Source organism: Coregonus lavaretus, assembly GCF_964263955.1.
Source record: "Coregonus lavaretus genome assembly, chromosome: 30".
Taxonomy (NCBI): Eukaryota; Metazoa; Chordata; class Actinopteri; order Salmoniformes; family Salmonidae; genus Coregonus; species Coregonus lavaretus.
Window position 1 is genome coordinate 18,038,169 of NC_140017.1, and position 13,844 is coordinate 18,052,012.

Below are 13,844 nucleotides of genomic sequence, written 5' to 3' on the forward strand. Positions count from 1 at the left end.
TTAGTCAGCATTGTAACATTCTAGGGAGGTGGTGTGTAGTTTGGGAGAGGTTTACTGTAGTTGAGTAAAGAAGGGAAGTGATGGAGCAATGATTTCATCCTCTTGCAGTCCCATTTTTTTTATGGGTCAGTGTGGGTGAGTCAGTGTGGGTGTGTAGTTGGCTCAGCAAACATGGTCAGAGTTCATTTGGCCTGGCTGTTTGATCAGAGCATCTGAATCAACATGAGCTCAAGGTCTGCTCTGTACTTTAGCTCTGTAGATAAAGATGCCTGTACTGTAGAAACTGTTTTGGAAAGTTATGAAATTAATGTTTTAAACCCATTTTCTGATGACACTATAGTAGTTCCCTGTAGGCCTACTGTAAAAACTATTTTGGGAAGTAATACAAATAAAGTTTGAAAATGTTTTTTGGGGCCAAATGTTAATGCTGAATGTTTTGTTTCTCTTTTCTAGTATCAAACAGTGGAACTTCAGGTGAGACTCATTCAAATCCATTGCACCTAAAAACCAAAGCTGTATATAACATGAGCAATAATAATGACATGATCTCCCTTCAAAAAAATGTCCTACCAACAATGTACTGCGGCATGAATTGATACAATGCCTGTCTCTAAAACAAAAATAGCTTCCTTCAACCTATTATGAATCTGTATACAGGACCCCAACTCCAACCGCATTGCTCAGTGGTTGAACCAGTCAACAGTGAGTGGAATTCTGGACCTGTCCCACCCCATGTCCGCAGAGGCAATGCAAGGAAGTTACATCATCACTGCATGGAATGAGAAGGGAGAACAAACCTCCCAAAACTTTGACATCAAAGAATATGGTGATGAAATCTTCTCTCTGATGATTACTTTCAGGTTACATTGTGGTTACATTGTTATTACATGGTGATTAAATTGTGGTCTGTGATTTTGTTTTTGGTGTAGTTTAACACACCATGAGGAAGTAATATCTATGTCTGTTTTAGTGTTGCCCAAATATGAGGTGAAAGTCTATCTTCCCCAAACAATAACTATTCTGGACAAGCAAGCAACACTGAGAGTTTGTGGAAAGTAAGTGAATAAGATGATAAAGCATAATAGACAGTAAGATGATAATGATAATGACAAACAACCTTTTTAAACTGGGAAATGTTATGGGTAGAATATTAAGTCCGGCTTAATTTGTGTGTTGCATAGACTATACTTGATAGAAACTGTCCCATGTTTGATACTTGCTCATGTTCAAAGCTGTTTCTATTTTTGCAACACTTAATTGCCATTCTTGAATTGTCTTTTTTCTGTTGACTTTGTTTCTAGATACACTTATGGAAAACCAGTGGTGGGGTCTGTCACGGCGAAAGTTTGCAGAAATGCCATTCAATATCGCTGGTTATATGAATCTAGTAATATCTGCGAGTTGTATCGTATGAAAGTAAGTATTTTTTTATTCTTGTTACGCCAAATTATTTGACGAAGAACACTCACTGTGGGGAAAATGGAGGTTTATGGAAGCATGTTTTCATAGCGGAGCTAAGCTGAGCTACAATAAACTGTACTCATTCTCCCTAGACTGACACAACTGGTTGTGCAACCCAAATGATCGACGTGACCCGGTTCGGTCTAAATGAATCAAAGTTTGATGACTTCGAAGTGGAGACTGAGATGGAGGAATATGGAACGGGTAGGAGAGAACTTTATCTTAAACGTAGAGGTGTTTACATGCTCAACTGTTGACCTCTGACCCTTGCCTTTGTTCTCTCCAGGGGTCATCCTTAAAGGTAGTGGCAAGGCAAGCTTCACCAATGTCATCATAACTGTTCGTTTTGAGGACGTGCCCCAAGCATATAAACCAGGAATTGCATACGAGGGGAAGGTGAGGACAAAATATATTAACAAATGCCTTTTTAATAACACTGCAGGGAAATGGATTGCTCAGAAAAATCGATTTGAGCATGAAGTGGGGATAAATGTTAACATGTAATTTCGAGCATCTAAACTAGGCTCTTGATGTGTTGTATGCAATGGGAGTGTACATTTAGTATATTGGATGTCTGCAGTCATCCTGTCCTGTGTTTTCAGATCAAAGTGACCGGTCCAGACTCTACTCCCGTTTCCAATGAGCCTGTGTATCTCTTCCTACACAACAGTGGCACATCTGAGAACTGGACTCTCACCACAGACAGCAAGGGCATTGCTTCTTTCTCTCTAGACACCTCTTCGTGGAGTTCTGATTCTGTGTCTCTGTCGGTCAGTACTTACTCACTCACTCACTCACTCACTCACTCATGTTTTCCTCTATTCAATATTTATTGATATTTAAATATTAAGTTTGTTCTGAATGATATCATTAATTTCTCCTGGTGTATTCTCCAAGGTTACTACAATTGTTTATTTTTCATATATTTTCTGTATTTTTTGAACCAGGCTCGTTATCAAAAGGTTGAGGAGGATTATCTGTACAAGCAGGGTGTGCGTAGACCAGAATATTCATCCGCTTACCATTTCGCATGGAAATTCTATTCCAAGAGCAAGAGTTTTGTGAAGATAATGCAGGGCGAAGGGAAGTTCTCCTGTGAGAAGGACGGGATTGTTCTTGCTCGCTACATCATCCAAGGGGAGGAGCTGATAAAGGGACAGACGACCCTGGACTTTTTCTATCTGGTAAGGTTAAAGGGATTTTCCACTCAAAATAGATCCTAACCTTTTTCCACTTTGTCTGTAGTTTTGGGATATAATTGTACTTACTTTGGTATTTGATTGTCATATTGTGTTGCGTCTGGAAATATTTTAAGAATGGCTCGGGCAAACCATACAGTACTTTACATGCAGTTGAAAAGTTAATCATGGGTGATATACAGTAATTAACACTTTAATAATGCAGTAACTTCAAGATATTTGCTAGGAGATCTCCCAGTTTTAGCCAATGTTCCTGTCTCCCTGGTTCGTTCTCTGGTTATTAATGTTGATGCTACCACCTGGCTGTCTCTTATGTCCCAGGTTATATCTAGAGGCAGCATTCAGCAGCATGGCCGTCTTCCTGTGACCGTTAAAGAAGGAAAAGGTAAATAAATTGGACTTGGATTCTCCCGACTGCTTCCTGACATTTTATATTTAGGACTTCTTAGAACCCCACTTGATTAGAGAACATATCTCCTCGAAAGGCCTAATGGCATTAAACTGGCATGGGATAAATCTGTCACGACTGGATTAAATCATCCAGATTACATCTTCAATACAAGCTCTTACTTCACAGTGCACAGTATATTTCAATTTCATAGACTAGTCACAGAACACTGTCTGTATTGGATGCTCGGTGGCTTACGGTGAGCTAATGTCCATCCCTTTGTCTGTCTCTCATTTCAGTTAATCAAGGGGAGCTGACGCTCTCGCTGCAGCGGATGCCTGAGCTGACCCCTTTTGCCCAGGTGGTGGTGTACACCGTGTTGCCTGATGGGGAGGCAGTAGCAGACAGCCGAGACTTCCCCATTCACCTCTGCCTGAAAAACCAGGTAGGCAACTAGGCACCTTTGCCAGCTACCTGAGATGTCAAAATGTCTCATCAGAGAGCCTGAGCCGTATGGATATATCGGGGCAACGTGCACTACAATCGATTTCCAAAAGGACTTTGCATCAAACTATGATATGAAATGCTTCAACTGCTCCTCTTTTGATCATCAAATCTGTTGGGTCTGTTTCTGTCCCTCTACACAGTACTCTAGCAGTATTATGTTGTGGGCTCTGTTCCAATATTCACCTCAGTATGCTACTGTACTTGAAATGAACCAAAGTGTTTGACATGTATGCTAGTATACAGTGCCTTCGGAAAGCATTCACACCCCTTTATTTCCCCCCCATTTTGTTGTTACAGCCTGAATTTAAAATTGATTTAATTGAGATTTGTCCACTGATCTACACACAGTACCCATAATGTCAAACATGGAATTTTGTTTGTAGAACATTTTAGAAATTAATAAAAAATTAAAAGTCTAAGTATTCAACCCCTTTGTTATGGCAAGTCTAAATAAGTTCAGGAGTAAAAATGTGCTTAACAAATCACATAATAAGTTGCATGGACTCATTCTGTGTTCAATGATATTATTTAACATGATTTTTGAATGACTACACCATCTCTGTACCCCACATATACAATTATCTGTAAGGTCCCTCAATTGAGTAGTGAATTTCAAGCACAGATTCAACCACAAAGACCAGGGAGATTTTTCAATGCCTCGCAAAGAAGGGCACCGATTGTCTGCTAAATTAACTAGTGTAGCCCACAGCCATTTGCCACATCAGGACCTAACATAAGGACAACTCAGAGTATGCTATTCTTTTCTTCTGAAATAAACTACATTTTCTTTATATCATGCTTCTTTAGACCTGTCTAAAATAAATAATGGATTTATTGTGAAGGTGTAGGATATATTACATGGATTTATTAGACTTTTTAAAATGGCTTGTAGGCTATGTTTGGAAGCCAGGAGATGCTAAATGTGTTTATGTTAATTAATGGTCAATTACCGTGAGACCGACAGTTATTTGCTTGACAATCACCGGCTGACCAAATTTCATGACTGCCACAGCCCTAGGTGTGCAAAGCTCAAAGACTCACAGCTGTAATTGCCGCCAAAGGTGCTTATACAAAGTATCGACTCGGGTGAAATACTTACAGTGAGGGGAAAAAAGTATTTGATCCCACTGACAAAGACATGATCAGTCTATAATTTTAATGGTAGGTTTATTTGAACAGTGAGAGACAGAATAACAACAACAAAATCCAGAAAAACGCATGTAAAAAATGTTATAAATTGATTTGCATTTTATTGAGGGAAATAAGTATTTGACCCCTCTGCAAAACATGACTTAGTACTTGGTGGCAAAACCCTTGTTGGCAATCACAGAGGTCAGACGTTTCTTGTAGTTGGCCACCAGGTTTGCACACATCTCAGGAGGGATATGTCCCACTCCTCTTTGCAGATCTTCTCCAAGTCATTAAGGTTTCGAGCCTGACGTTTGGCAACTCGAACCTTCAGCTCCCTCCACAGATTTTCTATGGCATTAAGGTCTGGAGACTGGCTAGGCCACTCAAGGACCTTAATGTGCTTCTTCTTGAGCCACTCCTTTGTTGCCTTGGCCGTGTGTTTTGGGTCATTGTCATGCTGGAATACCCATCCACGACCCATTTTCAATGCCCTGGCTGAGGGAAGGAGGTTCTCACCCAAGATTTGATGGTACATGGCCCCGTCCATCGTCCCTTTGATGCGGTGAAGTTGTCCTGTCCCCTTAGCAGAAAAACACCCCCAAAGCATAATGTTTCCGCCTCCATGTTTGACGGTGGGGATGGTGTTCTTGGGGTCATAGGCAGCATTCCTCCTCCTCCAAACACGGCGAGTTGAGTTGATGCCAAAGAGCTCCATTTTGGTCTCATCTGACCACAACACTTTCACCCAGTTCTCCTCTGAATCATTCAGATGTTCATTGGCAAACTTCAGACGGCCCTGTATATGTGCTTTCTTGAGCAGGGGGACCTTGCGGGCACTGCAGGATTTCAGTCCTTCACGGCGAAGTGTGTTACCAATTGTTTTCATGGTGACTATGGTCCCAGCTGCCTTGAGATCATTGACAAGATCCTCCCGTGTAGTTCTGGGTTGATTCCTCACCGTTCTCATGATCATTGCAACTCCGCGAGGTGAGATCTTGCATGGAGTCCCAGGCCGAGGGAGATTGACAGTTCTTTTGTGTTTCTTCCATTTGCGAATAATCGCACCAACTGTTGTCACCTTCTCACCAAGCTGCTTGGCGATGGTCTTGTAGCCCATTCCAGCCTTGTGTAGGTCTACAATCTTGTCCCTGACATCCTTGGAGAGCTCTTTGGTCTTGGCCATGGTGGAGAGTTTGGAGTCTGATTGATTGATTTCTTCTGTGGACAGGTGTCTTTTATACAGGTAACAAACTGAGATTAGGAGCACTCCCTTTAAGAGTGTGCTCCTAATCTCAGCTCGTTACCTGTATAAAAGACACCTGGGAGACAAATCTTTCTGATTGAGAGGGGGTCAAATACTTATTTCCCTCATTTAAAATGCAAATCAATTTAACATTTTTGACATGTGTTTTTCTGGATTTTTTTGTTGTTATTCTGTCTCTCACTGTTCAAATAAACCTACCATTACAATTATAGACTGATCATTTCTTTGTCAGTGGGCAAACATACAAAATCAGCAGGGGATCAAATACTTTTTTCCCTCACTGTATGTAAATTAGATTTCTGTATTTCATTTTAAATACATTTCTAAAAATGTGTTTTCACTTTGTCATTATGGGGTTGTGTGTGTGAGAGAAAAAAAAACATATTTAATCCATTTTGAATTCAGGCTGTAACACAACAAAATGTGGAATAAGTCAAGAGGTATGAATACTTTCTGAAGGCACTGTAGATATATTTATGAAGCAATGTGTTGGACATGTATTCTAAGTGGTATGCTAGTATAGGTATATTTAAACATAGCTGTGGTGTCTCCCTCTTTTCGCCTCTCCAGGTGTCGCTGACGTTCTCGTCCCTCCAGGAGTTGCCAGGGGAGAAGACCTCTCTGAGCCTCCAGGCCCACCCAGGGTCTCTGTGTTCTCTCAGGGCCATTGACCAGAGTGTGCTGCTGCTACAGCCTGAACAGGAGCTCAGCCTAGACTCTGTACGTTCTCCATGGCTGCGTCCCAAATTGCACCCTATTCCCTTTGTAGTACACAACTTTTGACCAGGGCCACATATGGGTCTGGTCAAAAGTGGTGCACTATATTGGAAATAGGGTGCCATTTGGGACAGGACACAGCCCATCACACATTCACTTACTAACTGTTGACTCACCACACTGAGCTGATCACACATCCTCTTTTGGCATTGTTTTTGTGCATCCATGTATTTCAAGATAGGATTCAGCTCACTTTCAGCTTCCTCTGACCATGTATTAACCACTGTCTGATACTTAAAGTTCAGAAGTTTTAACTTGGGACTATTTCGTTGATTCTCTTGTACCACTCAAGCTAAATCAAGTGCAGATCCAGGATTTGCCATATGTATTTAACCCAGGTGTTATCCTATGCACTGACCTTGTCCTGACTATGTACTGACCCTGTAACCACTTTCTGATCACACTCTGACCATGCACCGACCACGCTCTGACCATGTCAAGATGTTGTGGATTACATCTCTCTCTGCAGGTCTTCAGTCAGCTGCCTGTTCAGAAGTTGTCTGGATATTCATACAGAGTAGAAGACTTTGACACCTACCCATGCCAACCATTTCCTCCAATCATTGAAGAGGAGATGGAAGTGCTCCCTGCACCTGTACCTAAACTGAGCGAGGAGTTTGAAGCACCACCCGTACCTAATAGGAAAAAACGCTCATTCTGGTTTCGCCCCAACAACGAAAAAAACGATGTTTACCACATCTTTAAAGTAAGAGGCTCAAATAAGTTTGCTGTTTTTGTCTGTTTAGAATATGGAAAATGTATAAATAAATACTTAATATTTAAGTAAGAAAGTAGACACTGAATTAATTGAACTGGAATGCGGTCTGTGAAGACCTATAGTGCCTAGCGAAAGTATTCATCCCCCTTGGCGTTTTTCCTATTTTGTTGCATTACAACCTGTAATTTAAATTGATTTTTATTTGTTAATGTAATGGACATACACAAAATAGTCAAAATTTGGTGAAGTGGAAAGAAAAAAATTACTTGTTTCAAAAAAGTAAAAAAATAGAATAACGGAAAAGTGATGCGTGCATATGTATTCACCCCCTTTGCTATGAAGCCCCTAAATAAGATCTGGTGCAACCAATTACCTTCCGAAGTCACATAATTAGTTGGATTAAACACAGGTGGACTTTATTTAAGTGTCACATGATCTCAGTATGTGTGTGTGTATGTATACAGTGGGGGAAAAAATTATTTATTCAGCCACCAATTGTGCAAGTTCTCCCACTTAAAAAGATGAGAGGCCTGTAATTTTCATCATAGGTACACGTCAACTATGACAGACAAAATGAGAAAAAAAAATCCAGAAAATCACATTGTAGGATTTGTAATGAATTTATTTGCAAATTATGGTGGAAAATAAGTATTTGGTCAATAACAAAAGTTTCTCAATACTTTGTTATATACCCTTTGTTGGGAATGACACAGGTCAAACGTTTTCTGTAAGTCTTCACAAGGTTTTCACACACTGTTGCTGGTATTTTGGCCCATTCCTCCATGCAGATCTCCTCTAGAGCAGTGATGTTTTGGGGCTGTCGCTGGGCAACACGGACTTTCAACTCCCTCCAAAGATTTTCTATGGGGTTGAGATCTGGAGACTGGCTAGGCCACTCCAGGACCTTGAAATGCTTCTTACGAAGCCACTCCTTCGTTGCCCGGGCGGTGTGTTTGGGATCATTGTCATGCTGAAAGACCCAGCCACGTTTCATCTTCAATGCCCTTGCTGATGGAAGGAGGTTTTCACTCAAAATCTCACGATACATGGCCCCATTCATTCTTTCCTTTACACGGATCAGTCGTCCTGGTCCCTTTGCAGAAAAACAGCCCCAAAGCATGATGTTTCCACCCCCAAGCTTCACAGTGGGTATGGTGTTCTTTGGATGCAACTCAGCATTCTTTGTCCTCCAAACACGACGAGTTGAGTTTTACCAAAAAGTTCTATTTTGGTTTCATCTGACCATATGACATTCTCCCAATCCTCTTCTGGATCATCCAAATGCACTCTAGCAAACTTCAGACGGGCCTGGACATGTACTGGCTTAAGCAGGGGGACACGTCTGGCACTGCAGGATTTGAGTCCCTGGCGGCGTAGTGTGTTACTGATGGTAGGCTTTGTTACTTTGGTCCCAGCTCTCTGCAGGTCATTCACTAGGTCCCCCCGTGTGGTTCTGGGATTTTTTGCTCACCGTTCTTGTGATCATTTTGACCCCACGGGGTGAGATCTTGCGTGGAGCCCCAGATCGAGGGAGATTATCAGTGGTCTTGTATGTCTTCCATTTCCTAATAATTGCTCCCACAGTTGATTTCTTCAAACCAAGCTGCTTACCTATTGCAGATTCAGTCTTCCCAGCCTGGTGCAGGTCTACGATTTTGTTTCTGGTGTCCTTTGACAGCTCTTTGGTCTTGGCCATAGTGGAGTTTGGAGTGTGACTGTTTGAGGTTGTGGACAGGTGTCTTTTATACTGATAACAAGTTCAAACTTGTCTGTCATAGTTGACGTGTACCTATGATGAAAATTACAGGCCTCTCTCATCTTTTTAAGTGGGAGAACTTGCACAATTGGTGGCTGACTAAATATTTTTTTCCCCCACTGTGTGTGTGTGTGTATATGTATATGTATATGTATATATATATCTATATATATATATATATATATATATATATATACTGCTCAAAAAAGGGAACACTTAAACAACACATTGTAACTCCAAGTCAATCACACTTCTGTGAAATCAAACTGTCCACTTAGGAAGCAACACTGATTGACAATACATTTCACATGCTGTTGTGCAAATGGAATAGACAACAGGTGGAAATGATAGGCAATTAGCAAGACACCCCCAATAAGGACTGGTTTTGCAGGAGGTGACCACAGACCACTTCTCAGTTCCAGTGCTTCCTGGCTGATGTTTTGGTCACTTTAGAATGCTTGCGGTGCTTTCACTCTAGTGGTAGCATGAGACGGAGTCTACAACCCACACAAGTGGCTCAGGTAGTGCAGCTCATCCAGGATGGCACATCAATGCGAGCTGTGGCAAGAAGGTTTTCTGTGTCTGTCAGCGTAGTGTCCAGAGCATGGAGGCGCTACCAGAAGACAGGCCAGTACATCAGGAGACGTGGAGGAGGCCGTAGGAGGGCAACAACCCAGCAGCAGGACTGCTACCTCCGCCTTTGTGCAAGGAGGAGCAGGAGGAGCACTGCCAGAGCCCTGCAAAATGACCTCCAGCAGGCCACAAATGTGCATGTGTCTGCTCAAACGGTCAGAAACAGACTCCATAAGGGTGGTATGAGGGCCCAACGTCCACAGGTGGGGGTTGTGCTTACAGCCCAACACCGTGCAGGACGTTTGGCATTTGCCAGAGAACACCAAGATTGGCAAATTCGCCACTGGCGCCCTGTGCTCTTCACAGATGAAAGCAGGTTCACACTGAGCACATGTGACAGAGTCTGGAGACGCCGTGGAGAACGTTCTGCTGCCTGCAACATCCTCCAGCATGACCGGTTTGGCGGTAGGTCAGTCATGGTGTGGGGTGGCATTTCTTTGGGGGGCCGCACAGCCCTCCATGTGCTCGCCAGAGGTAGCCTGACTGCCATTAGGTACCGAGATGAGATCCTCAGACCCCTTGTGAGACCATATGCTGGTGCGGTTGGCCCTGGGTTCCTCCTAATGCAAGACAATGCTAGACCTCGTGGCTGGAGTGTGTCAGCAGTTCCTGCAAGAGCAAGGCATTGATGCTATGGACTGGCCCGCCCGTTCCCCAGACCTGAATCCAATTGAGCACATCTGGGACATCATGTCTCGCTCCATCCACCAATGCCACGTTGCACCACAGACTGTCCAGGAGTTGGCGGATGCTTTAGTCCAGGTCTGGGAGGAGATCCCTCAGGAGCCCATCCGCCACCTCATCAGGAGCATGCCCAGGCGTTGTAGGGAGGTCATACAGGCACGTGGAGGCCACACACACTACTGAGCCTAATTTTGACTTGTTTTAAGGACATTACATCAAAGTTGGATCAGCCTGTAGTGTGGTTTTCCACTTTAATTTTGAGGGTGACTCCAAATCCAGACCTCCATGGTTTGATACATTTGATTTCCATTGATAATTTGTGTGATTTTGTTGTCAGCACATTCAACTATGTAAAGAAAAAAGTATTTAATACGATTATTTCATTCATTCAGATCTAGGATGTGTTATTTTAGTGTTCCCTTTATTTTTTGGAGCTGTAGATATATATATATATATATATATATATATATACACACACACAGTGGGGAGAACAAGTATTTGATACACTGCCAATTTTGCAGGTTTTCCTACTTACAAAGCATGTAGAGGTCTGTAATTTTTATCATAGGTACACTTCAACTGTGAGAGACATAATCTAAAACAAAAATCCAGAAAATCACATTGTATGATTTTTAAGTAATTTATTTGCATTTTATTGCATGACATAAGTATTTGATCACCTACCAACCAGTAAGAATTCTGGCTCTCACATACCTGTTAGTTTTTCTTTAAGAAGCCCTCCTGTTCTCCACTCATTACCTGTATTAACTGCACCTGTTTGAACTCGTTACCTGTATAAAAGACACCTGTCCACACACTCAATCAAACAGACTCCAACCTCTCCACAATGGCCAAGACCAGAGAACTGTGTAAGGACATCAGGGATAAAATTGTAGACCTGCACAAGGCTGGGATGGGCTACAGGACAATAGGCAAGCAGCTTGGTGAGAAGGCAACAACTGTTGGCACAATTATTAGAAAATGGAAGAAGTTCTAGATGACGGTCAATCACCCCCGGTCTGGGGCTCCATGCAAGATCTCACCTCGTGGGGCATCAATGATCATGAGGAAGGTGAGGGATCAGCCCAGAACTACACGGCAGGACCTGGTCAATGACCTGAAGAGAGCTGGGACCACAGTCTCAAAGAAAACCATTAGTAACACACTACGCCGTCATGGATTAAAATCCTGCAGCGCACGCAAGGTCCCCCTGCTCAAGCCAGCGCATGTCCAGGCCCGTCTGAAGTTTGCCAATGACCATCTGGATGATCCAGAGGAGGAATGGGAGAAGGTCATGTGGTCTGATTAGACCAAAAAGCTATATTTTGTCTCAACTCCACTCGTTGTGTTTGGAGGAAGAAGAAGGATGAGTACAACCCCAAGAACACCATCCCAACCGTGAAGCATGGAGGTGGAAACATCATTCTTTGGGGATGCTTTTCTGCAAAGGGGACAGGTCGACTGCACCGTATTGAGGGGAGGATGGATGGGGCGATGTATTGTGAGATCTTGGCCAACAACCTCCTTCCCTCAGTAAGAGCATTGAAGCATTGAACCTCAAACAGTCACACTCCAAACTCCACTATGGCCAAGACCAAAGAGCTGTCAAAGGACACCAGAAACAAAATTGTAGACCTGCACCAGGCTGGGAAGACTGAATCTGCAATAGGTAAGCAGCTTGGTTTTAAGAAATCAACTGTGGGAGCAATTATTAGGAAATGGAAGACATACAAGACCACTGATAATCTCCCTCGATCTGGGGCTCCACGCAAGATCTCACCCCGTGGGGTCAAAATGATCACAAGAACGGTGAGCAAAAATCCCAGAACTACACTGGGGGACCTAGTGAATGACCTGCAGAGAGCTGGGACCAAAGTAACAAAGCCTACCATCAGTAACACACTACGCCGCCAGGGACTCAAATCCTGCAGTGCAAGACGTGTCCCCCTGCTTAAGCCAGTACATGTCCAGGCCCGTCTGAAGTTTGCTAGAGTGCATTTGGATGATCCAGAAGAGGATTGGGAGAATGTCAGATGAAACCAAAATAGAACTTTTTGGTAAAAACTCAACTCGTCGTGTTTGGAGGACAAAGAATGCTGAGTTGCATCTAAAGAACACCATACCTACTGTGAAGCATGGGGGTGGAAACATCATGCTTTGGGGCTGTTTTTCTGCAAAGGGACCAGGATGACTGATCCGTGTAAAGGAAAGAATGAATGGGTATCTGTCCATAGGACCACTTTAAGCCGTACACGCCACAGAGTTGGGCTTTACGGAAGAGTGGCCAGAAAAAAGCCATTGCTCAAAAAAATAAATAAGCAAACACGTTTGGTGTTCGCCATAAGGCATGTGGGAGAAGAAGGAACTCTGGTGAGATGAGACAAAAATTGAGCTTTTTGGCCATCAAGGAAAACGCTATGCCTGGCGCAAACCCAACACCTCTCATCACCCCGAGAACACCATCCCCACTGTGAAGCATGGTGGTGGCAGCATCATGCTGTGGGGATGTTTTTAATCGGCAGGGACTGGGAAACTGGTCAAAATTGAAGGAAAGATGGATGGCGTTAAATACAGGGAAATTCTTGAGGGAAACCTGTTTCAGTCTTCCAGAGATTTGAGACTGGGACGGAGGTTCACCTTCCAACAGGACAATGACCCTAAGCATACTGCTAAAGCAACACTCAAGTGGTTTAAGGGGAAACATTTAAATGTCTTGGAATGGCCTAGTCAAAGCCCAGACCTCAATCCAATTGAGAATCTGTGGTATGACTTAAAGATTGCTGTACACCAGCGGAACCCATCCAACTTGAAGGAGCTGGAGCAGTTTTGCCTTGAAGAATGGGCAAAAATCCCAGTGGCTAGATGTGTCAAGCTTATAGAGACATACCCCAAGAGACTTGAAGCTGTAATTGCTGCAGAAGGTGGCTCTACAAAGTATTGACTTTGGGGGGGGGGGGGGGGGGGGGGGGGGGGGGGGGGGGGGGGGGGGGGGGGGTGAATAGTTATGCACGATCAAGTGTTCTGTTTTTTTGTCTTATTTCTTGTTTGTTTCACAAAAAATATATTTTGCATCTGCAAAGTGGTAGGCATGTTGTGTAAATCAAATGATACAAACCCCCCAAAATCCATTTTAATTCCAGGTTGTAAGGCAACAAAATAGGAAAAATGCCAAGGGGGGTGAATACTTTCGCAAGCAACTGTATACACCGTAATTTCAAAAATGTTCGGGTTTTTAAACTAATACCCACATAATTTAGCAAAACTGAAATACGGCATGATAAAATAGCCTTTACTCCCGGACACTGTTTTACCATTTTCTGTACTTC

General features: G+C 43.0%; 1 protein-coding gene across 3 annotated transcripts in view; it reads left to right on the top strand.

Moving 5' to 3' along the window:
- LOC311105912 (alpha-2-macroglobulin-like) overlaps nucleotides 1-13,844 on the top strand; it is a 49,698-nt gene that overhangs the window by 12,098 nt on the left and 23,756 nt on the right. For all 3 annotated transcript variants that reach the window (XM_084148142.1, XM_084148143.1, XM_084148144.1), the window contains exons 5-16: nucleotides 454-474; nucleotides 658-826; nucleotides 971-1,055; nucleotides 1,302-1,416; nucleotides 1,554-1,665; nucleotides 1,748-1,857; nucleotides 2,064-2,231; nucleotides 2,409-2,645; nucleotides 2,982-3,045; nucleotides 3,348-3,493; nucleotides 6,521-6,670; nucleotides 7,197-7,433. In XM_084148142.1, the coding sequence (XP_084004268.1) occupies nucleotides 454-474; nucleotides 658-826; nucleotides 971-1,055; nucleotides 1,302-1,416; nucleotides 1,554-1,665; nucleotides 1,748-1,857; nucleotides 2,064-2,231; nucleotides 2,409-2,645; nucleotides 2,982-3,045; nucleotides 3,348-3,493; nucleotides 6,521-6,670; nucleotides 7,197-7,433 (1,614 nt within the window). The remainder of the gene's footprint in view (nucleotides 1-453; nucleotides 475-657; nucleotides 827-970; nucleotides 1,056-1,301; nucleotides 1,417-1,553; nucleotides 1,666-1,747; nucleotides 1,858-2,063; nucleotides 2,232-2,408; nucleotides 2,646-2,981; nucleotides 3,046-3,347; nucleotides 3,494-6,520; nucleotides 6,671-7,196; nucleotides 7,434-13,844) is intronic.